Genomic DNA, 20,414 nt, shown 5'->3' with positions numbered 1-20,414 from the left:
ATGCGGATAATCCTCTTAATGAGATGAAATTATTTCATAAATTATGAACAATTCCCTGGCGTGGTGAAATGGTGCCCTGATTTCCAATTTTGGTTCGTTAGCGAAATCATATTCCTTCACCGTGTTTCTCGGGAAAAACGGTAGTCGATATTGGAAACGTTCAAGACACGGTTACCGGCTGGTCTGCCGACGCTGCATAGCCGGTGTGAAAGAAAACGGTAGCAATGCAAATTTATGAAACATAAGGATTGGCGTGTGAATTTCAGGTGGGAAGGAACTATGAAATGATTTTGCAAATGGAAGCATGCTCAGAAATAAATAATAATTTATTCCTTCTTCTCTTATGTGACATTTAAAATTCCATAGTTCTTTGGCCTGCAATTTTTGGCTTCGTTGACGTAAATTTTCCTTAGCTGGGTAGAGTAAGAATGGGATTTCATATTAGTCCGTTCGTGTTAACAAACGTCCTTTAATGATAGAAAAATAATGCACTGCCTGACGTAGCCAACAATTCAGTATAAGCCTGTCACGCCTCCTATGTTCGCATGGACGGCATTGAAAACAAGCGTCACCCTGTACCATTCTCCTTACAATATCAGCTGATCGGAAATTGGTAATGATATTTCACTGCATAATAGTAAGCTCGTCATTGTAGCGATTTCTCCATTCTCCTATCAAGATCAAAACTTCGAACACAAGAAAAAGGACTACGCCAGGTTTAGCTACAGTTGTTGTTTCGTAATTGTTTGTGGTTTTTACAGTCCACGGAATAGTTTAACAGAATGAGAAACTACTACTCGTATTGAATTCTATTAAAATCTATCTTGAAGTCGTCGAAAAAATTATGCCTTTTGATAGGCTACTGCTTCATGTATGAGCCTCAATCCAATGATGTCTATGTCATCAGTGTATGTTAGGATCTGGATTGACCTGAAGAGGATGGTCCCCGAGGTTTCCTCTGAAGAGTCTCGGATGACCCTATCTAGTACTAGATTCAAGATTCAAAAAGATAGGCTCATCTTCCTGGAAAGGTCTCAGGATAGTAGCAAAGGCTAAGAATGTTCCATCCACCTTCATCCATGACATGTGATGTTGGTCATTGTCATTCTTACATTCTAAGTCAGTTTAACTGAAATTACAACTAAGCGTACTGCTTCTATGTACAGTTATAATCTAAGCGGTTCTAATTCGCTTTCCACTTATTCAAAACGATGAAAATAATGCAAAAAATTACTTCCCAAATGGTTGATTGTCCTTCGTTACTTCAACTCAACTCCACTCCTCTTCTCCACTTCACTCCACTATTTCATATTTTACGTCTTTTTAATTTTTGTTTTATTTTTCTATAGAACCATTCCTGCCGTATAAAAGACATTATAAATGAACTGAGACTTCTACTTTCTGTTTTAATATTTCACAACACACAAAAAAGCTTTAAATACGCATGATAAATAACTCCACAATGAAACATTTTTAAAAGTGACACTCGTGTTAATTAATGCAATTCCCGTAATTAATCTCATTCCACGTTGCAGATAGTAGACGGAAATGCCAAAACCGATGTGTCAAACCGTAGAGAGCCGGGTCAATTTTGTGGCGAGTCGGAGCAACCGCAAACTTTCATCAGTGAAACAAGTGCCGTCAAAATAGTCTTTCACACCGATAATTTCACCGACCAGGTAAATATATTTGTGCATGAATTAAGTTTTGTTTTTTTAATTAAGTTGTTTTTTTTGCCTGGCCGTCTCTTATGAATAAAAAAAAAGCTTTGTTTTTTTTATGTCTTGCAATTGATTGCTTTTTTAGTTTTACTATTTAATTAACATCACAACACAGAGCTGGTTTTAAGCACCCAAGTGTCATTCGAAAAAAAGCTATAATATTTTACATAGAGACTAAAGTTTACTAATTAAGTTTACTTAAGTAGACTTGTGTTGAGTTGATGACTGACTTGTGTACTTATATCTTAAACATCTTAATTTCAAAATTCTACCAATAATCACAAGAGAATGTAATTCGACAGTGTGTCGATACAATCTTGCTGAATTTATGGTTTCACTAAAAGTATCAATAGTATTCTACAATTGCTTCTGCGAAACGAAAGCAACCTTAGTTATCAGTACACAAATAAATTACTTGCAGTGAGGTACAACATAGGTCTTTTTCAAGAAAAAAATCTAATGGTTTTTATCACACAATCTATTACTTCGCGTGTTCGACAAGACAAGACCAGACCAGAAATAGTGTGCAGTAATTCTCAAAACACTCATTTCCCAAACGGGTGCTCACTTTCCTACAAATGAAGACGGCGAACTGTGTTCAACTAATTCCATCCACAGAGTTCGAAGAGGGTTAAGTTTCTTGTTCTCTGGTAATTCCAAAGGATTCTCACCTCCTCACAAGGACTGTTGCGACGCCATCTACATGATATCGGAGTAGCTCTCTTGCAGTAAGGATAGTGTGTGTTTTTATTGCAAGTTCTCTCCTATTCAAGCAATCCCACGAGTAAAAAAATAAAAAGTTTTAAGTGATGAGCGCTTTTGTTTGCTTCAACACATTAGTACAGCTTACGCGAGTATGAATGTTTGTAGCAGAGCATCTTGACAGCTGGCTTACGACGATGCCGTTTGCTACTCTCCGGAGTATTTCTATCGCATAACTTGACAGGAAACTTTACAGGGAAAAGGAAACATACATGAATAATTACTTAACGTGTTTCAAGTATTTGTGCAACCCAAATAACACGTTTGTTGATGCTTGATGCTTACGGGCATTCTGCTCCTTTAAAAAAAAAAGATTTTTATTTGTACCGTCAGATCTCTAGATTCTCAGTAAGATTAGTTCTGTTGGGATTTTAATTATGTAGAACTTTTTATTTACTCATTTTTATGACGCAAAAACCAAACCCTCAACTCATTGGCAACCATGTCGCCAACCTGATCCAATTTCACCCGCTAGTCTGCTCGATTGCGCTTTGATTTCACCAATTGAGCACTTTTGAATCAATCAAAAGCACGGTGCGGTGTCAGTTTCGCTTCCAACCATCGCATCCCTGCAATCTCACTCGCATTGCTCATTTCAGCTACGAAATGAAGCTGCATTTGAGTGGAAACCTGATTGCCACTTTTGGCACCGTGCATTCGATCGATCAATACCTGTCACTAATGGAGGAGTATGTTGGCCACCCTACGCCGGGGCCCTTTGCTGTTTCTCTTTCCAGACATATTTCGCGTTCGACTCTGGCGCAGAACAACAAATGGAAGTATTCAACCGATACGGTCCCCACCCGGAACTTTATCCGAATCGTCGCGGTGAAGTGGTTCAAGGGTAAGTAGTAGATGCTGCTGTCGGATGCTTGCATGTTTGATAGGCGGAGGCTGACAGAGTCAAAAGCCACCAAGATACCTTACCTTCCAAAAAGCGCCGTCGAGGATTTAGTGCGAGTGCATTCATTTATTCAAAACTATCGCCAAAATTGATTTATTCAATGAATATAAATGACTACTTAAGGGTTGATTGAAAGTATTGCGGGGTTGCTAAATTTTATCCGTTGGTCCGTATTTTGCCCCGGCAGCGATGTTTGTTTCTCCCTGGTTTCTCCTCATCGCTGCCTAAACCCAGATGCACTAATATATGGTTCGTTCTCTTCCTTGCTGCTGCGTTTGCGATGCATTTATTATTATCGTTTGCCCTGCCGCGTTCCGTGTGCAATTCACTCACACCATCAGATCGTACTGTGAGCGAGAATTTCGCGACTGTCGACTGCAAACCTGCTACGTGCAATCGCCCGCTTATCCTGGAATATATCCGCGAGCATTGAAGTGTCGCTATCGGCTCCACACGAGGTTGCCTTTCATCAAGCTCTACATCCAGAATGAACAGTTTGCCGTGGACGGACAGAGGTAAGGGGTGGGCAGAATAGGTCGGGTTGCACGAACTGTGTTCTATATTCTTCGTTGGTTTTGATGCTTGGGGCCTTTGATCTTTGATATCGATAATGTATCGAACATTTTCTCCTCCTGTTGCCTGTTTCGGTCTCTGGTGCGGTTCCAGGTGTGAAAACATCATGACATGTCCAATGAAGGAGATAGGGTCCGGGTCCGAACATTGTCCCTACGATTGGTTGGCGGTGTACGATGGACGCGACGAGCACGCACCTCCGATTGGAAAGTTCTGCGGGATGGGAAAATTCCCCTTCAGTATTATTGGTAAGTGTGTAAATAACCAGTTCAGCGGGTTCAACCGACCAAATACGCCACTCGCGAACGTAGAGAGCTTTTTATGGAGTTGAGTGGAGTTACGTGTCAGTTGTTTCAAATGCTTTTCATCTCTTTTCGCAGGAACATCTCAGCATATGTATGTGGAGTTTGTATCCTCTCCGGCTGGACCACTGCTCAACACAGGGTTCCATTTCAATGTGGGAAACTGGCCTGGGCATGTGGAAACGGTTGGCACCAAACATGGTGCATGCGATTGGTTGCTTAGTTCTGATGCGCTACGTGCCACCAGTGCCTCCGAAGGCATCTTCCTCAGCGTGGCTCACTGGTATCCACCAAACACCTCCTGCAGCTACCACATACAGGGGAACGAAGACGAAGTGGTACGCCTTTACTTCCCGAGGTATGTTACGCGATAACTGCACATTCAAAAATTCTACAATTGCTTGCGAGGAATAGTTTGTCCATCCTATTTACCTTTACCGTGTTCACTTTACCTTTGATTAATCGCACAGTTTTCGAATAAATCGTATCGAAGCGCCGATCATCAAGCACGAGGAAGATTGTGCTGAATCGCTCACGATCTACGACGCAAACAATCCTGATCCGGCCCGTATTATCAAAACGTTTTGCGACACCTTCTCCCGGCCGATGGAAAAGATCGATTTTGTAAGCACTGGTCGCTCGCTGTACGTGAAGTTCCTCAGCAAAACAGGCTCATACAGCGGTAGCTCCCTGTACTACTGGGCACACTACGACTTTTTCAACAACACAAAGTTTGGTGACCCCGTACCCAACACGCTCTGCGATGAGGTGTTCTACGCCTGGAAGTATAGCCGCGGAGAACTCAAGTCGCCGCGAAACACACTCATCTACAAGCGAGCCACGGGTAGTGACGTGCGCTGCCAGTACAAGTTCATCACGGATCGGCGTTTGTTTTCGCGTGTCGTGGTCGAGGTAACATCGGTGACGTTCAAGGAAGTTCCCTACTCGATGAATGCCTGTACCCGGTGTCACGAGGAACGAGTCGACAAGCTAATCCTGTGGGAAGAACGGGACAAGAGCCAGAATCGATTGGCCTGCTTTTGTGATAACATTCCCCGACCGGTACGAATCATTTCCTCGGGCGATCAGATGAATCTGGAACTTATCATTCAAGGGCAGCACGCGACGACAAGCTACTTCAAAAATCCCAACACACTGTTCGAAGCGAACTATGAGTTTGCCCACGGACCAATTTGCGGACCGATTACGTTGGGCCCTTCGCCCGATGGTGAGCTAGTGTTTCCGTATAAAAATGCGCTAGGATTCCAGCTCACCGAAAACCGTAAAGAAAAGTGCATTTGGGAGCTTAAAGTGGCGGCTCAGCGCGATTTATGGTTGCATCTGGACAAGGCACGGTTTGCTGAGCGTAGCTGTGAGCACGGTCGTATAGAGGTTTATCTTGCCGGACGGCTTGAGCCGCGCTTTATCATCTGTCCCGAAAATGTAAGCCTTGCCCGAGACCTACCAATACTGTCTGCGGCGGAGCTGGGTGCTGTGGAGAATGAAAATGAACCGCTGCCAGTATTGATTCAGTACACCGGCGACAGTGCTATTGGTAAAAATGCTTTTAAATTCGTTTGGACCGAACTGTTCCATCTACCTCGGAATGCCGACGGCACGCTTGCCACCTCGGCCATGTTTAAGGACAGCTGCGATTTCTACTGTCCCGGTGATCAGCATGTTTGCATACCGGAGTATCTGCTGTGCAATGGCGTTCTTAACTGCCCTAACGTGACCGGCCTGCGTGTCGTGGAGAGCAACATCGACAAAAACTACGAGTACATCGAGGAAAATTATCTACGCACCGGACTTTTCGACAAGGAGTTCCTGCTCAACATCGAGTATCTGACGGACGAGTCGCCCGAGCTCTGCCGGACGAAATACATACCGGGCAGCAATCCCGGACAGGTCGAGCTACCGGACGTGGTGGAGTGCTTCCAGTTTCCGGTGGTGCAGATGGTTGTCGCTGGCATCATCGTCAGCACGCTAATCATTCTGGCGTTCGTCATCTACTGCCGTTTGTACGGGCAGAAGTACTACGAATGAGAGGAACCGCACTAGCGCTGGCTGTAGCGTCCCTGCTTCCGGTCTGTAGACTATCTCTGATGAGGAGGTAAGTTTGTTAGGTTCTTGTGTGTCTTTTCTCTCTCTCCCGACACCACTTTCTTCGCTCCTTCATTAGTTGAACGGCATGGGTAGACGCAACGAGCGAGCTTATTGTGTGTTGCGCTAAACGAAACTAGTTACATAGCGAAGGGCACACCGTGTAGGACGGAGTAGCAAACGGTTCACCAACCATCTTAGTACCATAGAAATACTCCATTTCTTATGAACTTACTTTAAGCACTATTTTGGAAACGGTAGATCTTTTCGCGAAATTTGCGACGGAACTTGCCTTTAAGCAGTTTCCATTTGGTGACAACGTTCAATCCTCACAAACACAGTGGTTCATTTTAATGACCAATGGGAAAATGACAAAAAAAATCAATTTTTGCTCGCGCACTACCAAATTCAGTAGGAAAACTGTGGAATACTGTTTTCTGCACCAATTGAACTAGTTTAGGGAAAGTTTTCTTTACTTTTCTTCGAAGTAAACAATAGTACCAGTTAATTCGATTCCGAACAACAAGTTACAACAAGCAGGGTTACAAAGGAGGGGAGCCGTTGTATTGGAGACAGTGGTAAAACTTTAGCAACAGATACACTATTGACAAATGCATCAATACGTATTTGCAGGGTACCTTGTACACTGGAGGTACATAAAAACCGTTTCATCCGAAACGAGTATTGTTGAAGTGGCAGTGTTGAGGGTGAATGACGTTAAACTATAGGCAAATAAAAAATGGGCAATTCTTTACGATAATGAAAATGAATAAAAACAACAAATCTTTGCACAACTTGTACATAGGTAAACATAAAAAAAACTAAGAATCCTAACTAAGAAACAAAACAAAAATCACAAAATAAATAAGAACCAGCGTGGACTTAGGCCAAATAGGAAACGTAAAGAAAATGAACACGTTCCAAAGCAAATGGAACCGTAGTAAAATCACAAATCTAGGGAATATTATGAATCAATTTCAATTACTATATACAACGGAGCGCAAAGGAGCAGGTAAAATTGAAGACAAACTCTAAACGGAATGCCATATATTCAGCGTAGTGACATTGTTGGAGCAAGGAATCTATGAAGCTGTTTAACGAGTGGAGTGAGGAAAACAATAGAACGAAAATGTTATTAAATTGAGTATGTAGTGATTGTGTGCGTCGGTGATCCCTGTTGGGTAAGGTGAACAATAAAGAGAACTGGCATGGGAATGCTGATATAACGAACGGTGCTGTGTGTTGTTTCATTTCGATATTTGCATTTATTCTACGTGGATTATTAAGTAAGCTTAGTAATTTAATGTTCCTTTTTGTGGAATATTTACATTTATTTGGTCAGTTGGTTAACTTGGTTATGTTTAAGTTAGTCACTGTTAAATGCTTACGATAATACGAACGATAGTATCACAAAAATACGGAATTATGTTTTAGTAATTATACAGTGTCTTAAACAATTTTTTAATTTGATGACTATGTGTGACAGGTTGATCTACCCAACATTCCGATATACCATGTACACAGATGAAACCGTGCAACCTTTTTAGTTATCACCAAGCACACAGGACTGACTATACAGCTTCGGGTAAATTCAAGTCAAGGTAGAAAGAAATGGCAGACGGATAAATTTCGAAGTTGTAGTTGTAGGCACAGAAGGAGAAGATGGACTTCTTTTTGACAGCTATGGCCAAAGACAAAGAACTACAATTGAAGAATTATTTGTTTTATGAGCACTAAACTTGCAAACTTGGTTTTAACTGGAGACGAAGAGAGCAAACGTTGCAGGTCTCGTTGTCGCTGTCTGTCTATTCCACAAGTCTTTCTCCTCAAAACGATTTCTTAATTCTAGAAAACATGTTGTCGGAAAGGTCTAGTTGTTGCACAAACTAAGTCGTGTAAGAGGTCAGGTTTTCCAACTACCTTGGAAAGTTTGGAGAGTTTTGCTCAAAGTTATTCCCTTTACAGCCCTCCTCTTGACAGTATCCGCTACTACCAATTATAACAAGTTTGACTTCAATAATGTCTGCCTTCTTTAGTAAAAAGACTAAAACATCATATTCTTCTTCTTGACTTAACGACCAACTAAGTCACGCATGTCATCGAATGATTTACTAGTCAGTCTTCACTGCGAATTTATGGCATTTGAACCCCAGTCATGCCGTATGAGGATCGATGCCGTTTTCCCCGTACCGATCCCCGGGATTTAAAACTTCTAAAAGGTATTAAAACCTGCTAAAATGTTCCAGCGCTCACCGTTCATGTGCTGATGTAGACTGCACTTGTGACTTATCTCATCAGCATACTCATACTCTTATGACAAGGATGATTATTGAGGATCCAACGAACTATTGGAGGGACTGGGAAGAGGTGTAATAGGAAAGAAGAAGTTTATAATAATCGGACCTGTGCGGACTAGTGAAATGAGACATCGCACGGGTTTAGTTTGAGTCTTAAGCGACAACCTCACCTCAGAAGAACCTGACCTCAGAAGAACTCCGCGAGCTTAATCCTCTTGTTATTTATACCCATTTTTGTGGTTTACATTTGTGGTGTTTCATTGATTGTTGTTGCTTTCATTATCTTTCTTTCTATTCTCAAGCTAGCGTAGGTTTAGGGTTCTTGGTTTTCCGTATTCAAATAAATCAACTGAGTGTGTCAGGGTTCTTGGTTTTTCTTGGATTTCCTGTTTACCAATGCATATTAGGTCATGTGAAAGGGAGAGGAAGACTTCAAGATTGGACACAATCAGGAACCTTCGAAATGGAAAACGATCAAGACCCCCGCTACCATCTGGACCACGAGCATGGAAACGTCTGACATACCCCGGGATAAGATGCCATCACACGATAAGACCCTCGCTATGAACACGACTTTGGCTTTGGATGACGGAATATACGCAACGGAACAACCGAGCACACTCGGGATATGCCCTTTCACAGCTCGGAAAAGGAAATGTCTTCCAGCAAAGATGAAAGGAGTATACTAATGTTAAGTTAGTATTGTAAGCAATACGGCCTGGTCGTCCTTTATGAATATTTAAAAAAATTAGGACATGTGCACTTGCGCTGTTTGTTTACTGTTACAATTGGGGTTTTCAAACTTGTTACAACTGTTATAAATGGGTTTCATATGCGCGCGTTTATACTTGACCAGCCTCAGCTTGGATTGTTTTGCTGATCTAGCTTTCTGCGTGATTCCTATACTTTATGTCTCCTAGCTTGAAAGTTTATGTAAGTGGTTCCATGTTTTTGCTGAAAGTTAATTATGGAAACATCGTCTTATTAGCATGTTTCTTTGCGTTGTTTTAAAACGTTTGTCAGCAATTTTATCAGTTCCGTATGTGTTTCTAGAGGTTTTAATTCTACGTTTGAGCAATACGGCCTGGCCGTCCCTGATGAATAAAAAAAAAAAAAAATTCTACGTTTGGGTTCTTTTTAAACTCAATGTATACCGTATGCTTCATCAATTAGTATCAATTAGTATCAATCAGTGAATGTACCATTTTTTCGGACTAGAATGGAATATGCTTCTTTTCAGAAAGGAACGGAGCGAATTTGAGGCTTTCAGTGTAGTCTTCTCGTCTAAACTATAATACGGAGGATCAGGGGCAGTATTTAGTAACACTTGCTTTCAAATTTTCTTCTATGAGGTGCAAAAAACCTACTGTGTGGTTTTATTTAAATTAAAATTCAATCATTCCATTAAAATAGGAATGAATCTACAAATCCATTACTACCAGCAGCCTTGTTGCTTTAAAGCTGCTTGATGGCGCTGGCAACCTCATCCAGAGATGGCGGAGTCACTATTGCTGTCACTAATGTTGTTGCTGGTGCTATTGGCTTGTTCTGCTACTTGCACCAACCTCTCCTGTCGCTGCTCCGTTCAGGTGTCCTTCGAAGTAGCACTTCCACCTTTCGATCACCTTCCGCTCGTCTGTCAGGAGATTTCCGTCTGCATCCCGGCACATCGCGGTTTTAGGAGCAAATCCACTCCGTGCCTCTTTCAACCTCCTGTAAAACGAGCCGACGTCCCCCAACTGAGAGAGCTGCTCCAGCAGCTTTTCATCTGACTCTTCAAAGCGGCGCTTCTTGTCCTGGAAGAGCAGGGTCTGCTGTCTCCTCAGTCGATTGTAGGTTTCCACGTTCTGACGGGTTTCATGCTGAAGCATGAGGGCGTGTGCTGCATTCTTCTCGGATAGTCTGCGAGGTAAGTGACCAATTTTCAGTTCGGCTGCGGTGCTGATGGCTCGTTCCCCCATACGCCAGTGGTCTTCTATGGGTATTGCGGGATGTTCGTCTGAGAGCGCTTCCCCGATCACTGCCTCATACCCCTCCGCCACATCAGCACGCCTGAGCCGATCCAGATAGAGCCTTGGGGTAGGTTCGCTCCGTTGGTTGTTGACCACGGATTGTTTTCGACGTTTGCGCCTCTGCACGTTTTCTCGTCGATAATATCCGAGAAGTGCCTTCCGTCTATTAGAACGTGGTCGATTCAGGAATAGGTTTGTAGTGGTGATCTCCAGGTGTAGCTGAAACGAGGTGCGTGGTGGAAAAAGGTTCTTAAAAAAATGTTCAACTTCTTCTTGGTTTAACGATCTCGAACGTCACAGCGGCCACAGAATGGCTTGAGAGACTTATAAACACGTTGTGGGCTATGCAGTCCTCACTTCGGAGCTATATTGCTTAAAGAATACCTATTTGTTGTGCGAATCAACAACGATTTTATTCATCAATGCAATCTATTCACATTTTTTTCCAGGAATTAAATGAAAAACTTTTAGTCAGTGACTAATCTATAGAAAAAAATTAAAACATTTCAAAGAGATTATATGATATACTAGCCATCATTTAATTAGTCGAGTGCTGAACACAGCAGCAGAATGTTCTTTGAAATGTTTCTCTCTGTCTTTTACGCTACATTAACTTTCAATTACAAGAATCTCAAAGAGGACATTCCTTTCCATGGATTTTTGTCGAGCCAACGAAACATTGAACCGCCCTGGTGAGTTAATAGATTTTCTCGGTGCATGAAGATTTATGCTCGATAATCGTCTTCCACAACCAAATTTGTTGCTGAATGTACGGCAATGAAATCTACCACCCCCACAAACGACAACAAGTTTCGAACAGGATAAACTCTTACTCTAGCTGAAAATGGGGTATGAGCCAGTGCAAGAAACTAAAACATGTGTTAGTCCGAAATCCGTAACCTGATGCTTCCGAGTGTAACATATGCCGGGCTCACAGAACGTTCGATGTGAAGGAAACATACACGCCATTCTATTCTTGGGCATTGTGTAACGCATAAATTTAATGGTGTTGTGCGTTTGGCACATGCATGCGTGGCATTGCTTTCCATAGTCAGACCTGTCGAGGATCAAACAACCGAACTGCTGTGCAAGCTTAATGCTAGAATTTACTGCCAGGTATATTGGCTTGTTTTCTGTGTTATTTGGAATGAAACAATTAACCATTAGTTGTTAGATAAAATTTAGATAAATGCCATTTAAACAAACAAGGATAAAGAAAGCTTTTAGATTGCTAGCATGAAAACTTATAACAAATTTAAGAAAATTGTCGAATACAACGAATAAAAAAAAAGAATTTTCTTAAAGCTAAAATACGGTAATATGTAAGGAATGCTTGATTTTCTATAACCATTTTACGCAAAAAGTCTGCCATTTCCGAGTCCCTACACTGAAAGCGTATGAAGCCGTACGTTTGTCATGAAAATAAATTTGTTCCAATCAAATTAAACGGCGCGTCATAAATTATGTAAAATGATTTCACAAATCATCGTTACGAACCAGCAGCAGCAGCAGCAGCCCAGAATCACCACGCTACGCCTCGCATGGCATTTTAAGCAACGTAAACGTTTGCGGGAGAAAACTTATCAAAAGAAACGAACGTGAAACGATGGACCACAATGTTTCATAACTGCTGTTCTCTATGGTGGGTCTCGCTGTGCCGTGGCAGGGAGTACTGTACAGCGTTCAAATGTCATCGCATAACGATTTCGCATTACGATTTCACATTAAGCAGCGTAACATACGTACAAAGCTGTCAAATTTGTGCCTTTCATTTATTACACGAGGGTGAATACCGTACACCATACAAATGGTGAAAAGCGTGGTCGCGCTGGTGTAGGAAAATCAAGTGACGTATGGTTCAATTTTGTGGCTCATACAAAATGATACGATTGCGGTAAAAGCAAACAAAAAAAAAGGTGTACGATATTTATAATCGATTGAACTTCGACTGAGAAAGAATGGAAGAAAGGTACAGCATGCGATGTAAATTTGTGGCGCTTCAAATTTTAAATATTTTAAATGATCAATAACAAACCAACTATTTAAGCTACAATCAGTAGTAGAAATATTGATGTTTTATATCAACTATGATATAATTTTCCATATCGTTAGATACGTGTTACACATATATGTGATAGATTTCACTACCACACACACAAAATCTTCTTATTTTGCTTACCACCATGCTAAGCGATACATTTTCTAGCATTAAACTTTTCAGCAAGCAGATAGCTCGCCAGATAGCACGATATTGATACACCACCGTGGGTCAGATATCGGGATATGCTTTTATCCGAAAACACGCTTTCTCACTCAAGGCCAATGCCCAGCACCGGGCGTAGGGAGTGATTAGGGAATACTAACGATCGCATTGGTTTCGAACAAACATGACCTGCAGACGGCGGGGAGCAACGCTCGCTCCAACGAGTTTCCATCATGTGCGATGAATGCTCGCTAGCTGCCTCATGGTTTTCGACATTGCTTTCTAGCTTATTGTACGGGTAAAGCTTGCCATAATGGATACCGCATCATTTATTACGCAATCAGCATGGACCTATGGTAATGGGTAGTTTGTATTGGCACCGAGGAACCATTCGGTGCGATGGTAAAAGATTCATTAGTTTTGGAATTTTTCATTCGTGACGTTACCCCTTGCATATACATCAAAATCTTACATAAAATAAAGCTTCTTTTTTTGTTCAAACACGGAAAATAAATTTATTTTTTATTTTATTTTTTTATTCATAAGGGACGGCCAGGCCGTATTGCTAAATAAATTTATTTTGAAATTATAAAAATATGAACTTCTGGACATTTTAAAACTGGGCATCGAATCAAATTCAAAATATAATTTTAGCACGACAAAAAAGGGACTATTTCATATTAAATTGAAAGTCAAGAAACCCAGCAATAGCAGGGCGAGGCTTTTTCATGCATATTCTCTTCATTAATCACATTACTATTTTTATTCTACTTAACTTAACTTCAAAGTAATGGCAAAGCCAACTAAACTCAAATCTGTCTCAATAACACTCTAGTGCATAATATATATGTTTTGGGAATCTGTAATTAAGCAAAAAACTGCCATCGGTTGCAGAAACTGTCTTGTGAATACGTAAACCCCCCCCCCCCCCTCCCACGTAGTCAGGGTGCAGCAAATCGGACATCGAACTTCATCGAACAAAATTCAGTCAAAGTTTAATTTATCGTATCAAAACTTTTACTCTACGTTTACCATGTAACTCTCCTGGAGCATTTTTTTTTCGCCCCGGTAAACTCCTCAAACTTGCCCTGCATAAGAACGGTGCACAACTCGATCTATCAAAAACGGCAGTGGGCTCCGAACGGCGGTAATAACTTCAACGAAATTATGTTCCATTCACTTTACACTTCATTGTTAGGGTAATGTATTTTTGTTTGCCAAAAAGGAAGCAAAATTGGCTGAAAGCAACTTTGTCCAGAGTGCAGCGTGCAGAAGCCGAATTGGCGGAACCGTTTCGTTGTAAAGTGCTCGCCTACCTGTCGACCGTGTTGGCTCTAAATCTTAATTGTGGCACAAATTTTCTTTCGCAACTCGTCAGAGCGAGCATGGGAAACTTTCACTACAATCAACCTTTAGTCACTTGCTGGCAGCTACCTGGCACTGACGTTGAGCTGTGCTGGAGCCATTCTGTATCGAACGCAGCGTAACCACAAAGTATAACGAATCATTCGCCGCTGATGCCCGTACCGAATCTTCAAAACGGTGTGGCCACATAGATCCGATCCATCGAATGGTACAACTTACTTCCTTCGCCGTATTTCGGTAGTTGGTGCGTGTGTACTGTTTGGCCTTTACCACCTCGGCCGAGAATAAGCAGTAGAACTTTTCTGTTGACACGCTAGTTAACGGTAAGTACGTACGACAGAAGCAAACATGGACTGCACGGTTTCCTCCCCAGCATCCATGCTACAACTGAACGCTCTCCGTGGTCACGTTTAGGCAAAGTTGCCCCCATGTTCTCATCCTTGTGCGAGCCGTTGTCGGCAACTCTTCGACAAATTGTGAATACGTAGAGAAAAGTTTTCGATTAAGTTTGTGAAACTGCTAACTCAATTGTACGGAAAATATGCAAGCCGTGTGACAAGAGTTTGGAAAAATGGCGTTTCAAAATTTCCGCTCGGTGTAGTATGTGTTGTGCAGTAATTCTGATAAATGTGAAAACATAGGATAATTTCCCAGGATTGCCATATTATACATTTTTTAAATTGTTTTCAAATGTTCAATATTAGACTAAAAGCTTTATAAAAAAAACTCAACTAGAAAGTTTTATTGTATTCCAACAGATACTACCCATTTACAGGTTCCAAATACTGCTTCAAATAGTAATCGATAACAACCGTATAACCTCATACGCTGGCTACCATCATATAGGTCTTATGCAACCATATCTTTGGGGCATTTAAACAAGAAGCAAAAACAATCTGCTACGCGACCCTAGCATTCTGCAATGCAATCCGCTCCACTAGTTAATGTCCACGTAGTTACCCTCCAAACGTCAGACATGCTGACAGGCTCAGAATGTGGTAGGCGAAAGCTTTACGGTCGATTAAGATAATGTTCGGTGGATTGGGTTGGTATAAAAATGGACCCACCATCAACCAAAAAAAAAACCTCTCTCAAATCCATCCGTCGAGGTGATTTTAGTCTCACCTCAACGCTCCAGTTGCCACGCTAAGCACTCACCGAGGCATCGTCAAAGTGGCGCTCCTCAGCGGAAATGATCGTTAAGGGTATCATATCGTGTGCTGGTGAGTTTTTGCTTTTATTTTCAGATTGCTAACGTTAGATTTTCCATCTCCGTGCATTGGGTCGGCATTTTTTAGCAAGGACAAATCAACCGTGGTGTATGGTGGGTTGGGGGGAGAGGGGAGGTGTGCGAGGAGCATTGAAACGAACCCGAACCAAATGAGACGAGGGTGGCAGTTTTGGAAGCACATAAAAATAACACTAAAAATCATCATAAAATTAACGATAACTTAGTAACTGTAGCTCGGATAGCTCGAACGGCATGATGGCCCAGCGCCTGTTCGGTACGAACGTACGTACGGAGGAAGTGGATTTTCGTGTCGAACGGATCGTGGTTAAAGGTACGACGTAATGCCCATGAAGATGTACCTTCGAAAATAACTACTATCTTAGCTAGTTCTGAAAGGTATACTTTATCACTTATTCATGCAAGCGTTATTTGGAAATCACAAAAAAACTGAACCCGTTTGGTTTCGAAATTGTTTGCTTTGCAAAGGATGAGTCTCATACAGAAGATAATGTTGGAGCAAAAATTAAAAAAAAACTTTATCCTCAAATTATAAACACTTGCTTTTGAACAGAGCACATACGAGGTTCCGATTAGTTTAGGTGAAGCTCTAACAACGATTTGAAAATTTTAAGAAAAATTAAACTGAATTTCAGTAAAAAGTTTGTTGATGGCAGACAAACATTGAATTAATCTAAATTATTCCTCACAAAATGCGAACAGTCCTTGTTGGATTTTAAGAAAAGCTTTTTGCACAATGGCATTCCTAGAGCATCAGGTTAACGGCTGGTGCTCCGGAGTCACGTTGATCAATACGGTAAACTGGTGTCAGATTCAATCTAAACGTTCTGGTAAACATTCTATACGAAGCTTTATATCTTAAAGTGATTCCTAAAAAGCTTTATGGGTGTTGTAACTTTAGAAGAGAACGTTACAATTTGCTCAAATTTCGAACATCGCTTACGGTATAATGAAGGCAATATCTGTAGCGAGTAACACTTTTACTCTGTTGTACAAAATAAAACAAGAAAAATGGAAGATCAATCCATACGGTGCTGTTATAACAGAAAAAATGAGTTTTAATTAAATCAACCCACTTATTCCTTCATCACAATTATGTTGGTAATATTTAACGTTGACCTTAAGTGTAAGAAAAATGATTTTTTCTATTGGATTGCAGCAGATTTTGTATTGAAAGCATATTTAAAAATAGAACCAGTTTTCTGGTTATATTTTTAAATAGAAATATTTAAATTTAACAGCCACAAATATTGCGAATTTTGTAATATCCTAGGCCCTAAATAATCGACAATTCGAAACTCTTTTTAGTGAGTCTGACACTGAATTCGAAACCATTCCATGGTACACGGAGGTTCGTTGGTTATCGTGGCAAAAGGTTCGCGAAACATTTTGTACAATTTTACGAGAAATGATCATATTCTTGACTTTTAATAATGAATACATTTGGATGAATTTAATAAGCACATTACGAAACTTTGCTCGGGGCGGCCCGGTGGTGAAGGCGACAGCGGCCCCGGTCTTCAATCGGTAGGACCGGGGTTCAAATCCAATCCGGACCGTCTCCCCGTAGTGAGGATTGACTACCAACTACGGCTGTCTAGAAAGCCATTTTTGATGACCTTAGAGTCGGCATGACCTTAGAGTCGTTAAGCCCAGAAGAAGAAGATTATGAAACTTAAAAATCAATCAAAATCAATCGCTTTTTTAAAAGATATTTCTTCTTCTTCTCGGCTTAACGACCTCTAAGATCACGCCGGCCATTGAAATGGCTTACTAGACTTGCTGATACCACGTAGTTGGTTAGTCAGTCTTCACTACGGGGGACGGTCCGAATGGGATTTCAACGCTGGTCCTGCCATTTGAAGACATTAATGATTTAAATTTGAAATTTTTGGAGAAAAATCAGTCAATAGAAAATATGTTCAACTGATTTAAAGCACTAGTAGTAAAGCTTGAAATATTTTATGCCCACATCCTAAATGTCAAACTAATGTACATTCCAACCTCAGCAAGACTCAAAACCAAGCTCGAAGGTTTAAATGTTTTCAAATACGTTTCGAAAAGTGCTGGACTTAGAAAGAAGTTTGAAAACTTATTTCTTGATTTTGAAGAGCTCGAACATCTTTTTTTATTATTTTTGGGCCATTTTCGTTGCGATCGAAAAGCTTCTGCATTCAAGAATAACATCTCATCTTAGTGCAAAATATCCTATTATTTAAAAAAGTCCAGATGACATACTGAGCTACTTTGAAAGAACATACCTTCGCGAAACATTGTTTTGTTTGGTGTGTTGTACTTGGGTGAAAGCAATCAAACCCACCCATAGGACAAGATTGACAGATAGAAATTTAAATGAATAATACTGAACGTAAACACGACCAAACTGCATGCGTAAATGAAAGATACTGAAAGTGAGCTATTGTATATTTATTACAACATATTTTATTGAACCATTGTAATTTTTTTAAGTTCAACTTTGTAGCAAACAAATTATCGGAAATTTGTAAATGCGGCCCACCCATGAAATGAGTTTGACACATCTGCATTATAAAATAAAAATTTTGTCCACGGTGCTGATGTGTATTTTCAGTTACAGTTCAACAGATTTCTATTTTCTCATCTTCCTCTTTTAGTTTTCAGGAACTTCTAGGTCACGCCGGCCATCTAATGGCTTGCTAGAATTGCATAGTCAGTCTGCACTACGGGAGGACAGTCATTACGGGTGTTGAACCCCGGTCCGACGCTTTTGCGACCTTTGTGATCAGTTCATCAGTGAAGTTATGCAGTTTTACTGATCTTTTGTAAAGTATTTTAAAACTGTAATAAATACGGAAATGTTATTAAACGTTCTTTGCTTAAATCACACAACTTCAAAAATTAAACAAAAACATTTTCTACATACAATCTTTTTGTTAAATAGATCGATACACAAATACATCACTTGTTAGGAGCGTTTTTCCCATTACTAGGTTACATTTATTTTACCCTTACTATTGTATTTCTATCCTACACGGTAACATAAGAACCCCATTCGTTGGATACGCATGAAGCGCACTAAGCCATTATGTGTCAAACGGGTGGTAACATGAAAATTGATAGCATAAAAGACATACTTCACAACCCTTGAGATGTGTTTTATTACTTTCGTCATAGCAACGCCGTTGCTGACCAGTAAAGTATGGAATGATGCTAACCTTGCTGACCAGTTTTTCATATATTGCGTGTGTTCAGATGTCTCTTTGTTTCAGTTCTGCGATCGAACTTGGTGCGTTACGGTTCGTTCGCTTGTGTTATGTGTGGGAGTTCTTAACTCGCACACATAACTAGCAGGTATACGGTGTAGTGAGGTTGAACCAAACGGATATTAAGACCTATTGCTTGATTAACCAATCGAGTGGATATAAGTCTCCAAATTGATATAATTAGGAATTTCTTCGAAATATTTTGCGGCACTTATATTTCAGTCAAAAAATTTCATTTTTCCTTCAATTCTCTAAGGTCGGATATCATAAAAATATGTATTTATTTTTTAAAACAACATGCAGTTGAAGTCTGAAGTTTGATCCTTTCCACACTTCTACTAAACTAACGATATGTCACAAACAAATCACACTCCAAACGAGATTTGAAGAAATCACAGTACACCACATAATACATATTACACATATCATTGAACGATACAGATAGCTCCAAGCAAGAGCACACTGTATTGGTGTCATATTGCGAAACAATCTCATTCTACCCTACCGAGTATCATTTAACGGTTTGTTGTGGTATCGCACAAGAGCACAGCTCTTGTTTACATGCAAAGAAATGGCAAGAAGCAACCCGAAAACATAAAGCAACGCCCCGAAAACCAGCAAACAAAAGCAGTAGCAAGAATACTTTAATTGATTTCACCCGGCTCCAACAGACAGAAAGCTCGAGAAAGCTGTTTCAGTTGCTCGGTTCCACTCGCTATGCTTTCCTTGCGACCGTTTGCCTTCTTGAGAAGTGTCCAAGGATAATTGAATCAGTTACGGTACAGGGACAGGGCGTGGAAAACGGACAGGCGGGACAGTGCATAATGGTACGAGATTGCTGGGATGAGTGCGTCAGTATGCTCTTATGAAGTATGAACCCGTTTCCAGTGCTTCCATGTGTTTCGAGCGCTTCTCGGTGAGGATGCGCTCTAACAAGGACAACCCGTTCAGCTGTACAGCGCTTGTCACACACTAGCACGAAAGGGGTAGCCCGAAAATGGGATTGCTTATGCAAACAAGAACTAATACCACCTTACCACCCACCCACTTGTATCATGTTAGCACCGTTGCAAGTCACGGGCGGACAGAGGAAGGACCAACGCGGTTGGCAGTGAAGCAAACGGCTCGGGGGAAACACAGACACATTGAATCGGGAAGTGAAATTCGCAATCGGTTTTCCGGTAGTGCTATGTAGATCGCAGCCGCTGGCAACGACAAACGGTCGTGTGTACGAATGGATACCACGCTGGATAGGGAGAGAGTGAGAAAAATCGAAGCAGCAACAAAATCCCGATCGTTCCCAATGTCAGTATTTTCCGCTTTCAGGAAAGAGATTCTACTCGATGGTTTTGTGGTGGAGGAGATCGTGTATCGCATTGTGCTGGAGCGCAATGTGACACCGAACCGCAGCATGCTGGAAAGCATCGCTCCACGAGGTCGCCCCGTTTCGATTCCTGGGGGTCATCGTCGTCGGCTTCAAATCAAACACAGAACTTTGTGGGTTGCTAGTGCCAGTCTTAGGCTGCGAGGCAATGCGGAACGACTAAAGCGTGGTTCCGTGCGCGGGTGGAAGAGTTTTGCCAATAAATTGAAGGCACTAATTGAATAATGAAATCGGTATTCGTCCAGTGCGGATGATTTCATTCTCGATTGGCACCCGATAGAAAGCTAATGACAGGGA

The 20,414-nt window shown here is 41.1% G+C and overlaps 1 protein-coding gene across 1 annotated transcript in view; it reads left to right on the top strand.

Annotated features, from left to right (window-relative positions):
• The window catches only part of LOC126568811 (uncharacterized), a 230,913-nt gene that overhangs the window by 15,340 nt on the left and 195,159 nt on the right, over positions 1 to 20,414 (top strand). Inside the window, exons 3-8 of the mRNA XM_050225454.1 lie at positions 1,536 to 1,679; positions 3,221 to 3,327; positions 3,729 to 3,902; positions 4,054 to 4,208; positions 4,341 to 4,620; positions 4,733 to 6,396. Of these exons, the coding sequence (XP_050081411.1) occupies positions 1,536 to 1,679; positions 3,221 to 3,327; positions 3,729 to 3,902; positions 4,054 to 4,208; positions 4,341 to 4,620; positions 4,733 to 6,308 (2,436 nt within the window). The 3' untranslated portion in view covers positions 6,309 to 6,396. The remainder of the gene's footprint in view (positions 1 to 1,535; positions 1,680 to 3,220; positions 3,328 to 3,728; positions 3,903 to 4,053; positions 4,209 to 4,340; positions 4,621 to 4,732; positions 6,397 to 20,414) is intronic.

This window comes from Anopheles maculipalpis, chromosome 2RL (genome assembly GCF_943734695.1).
Source record: "Anopheles maculipalpis chromosome 2RL, idAnoMacuDA_375_x, whole genome shotgun sequence".
NCBI lineage: Eukaryota > Metazoa > Arthropoda > Insecta > Diptera > Culicidae > Anopheles > Anopheles maculipalpis.
The sequence above is the reverse complement of the archived record's forward strand: the minus strand, read 5'-3'. Positions and strand labels throughout refer to the sequence as shown.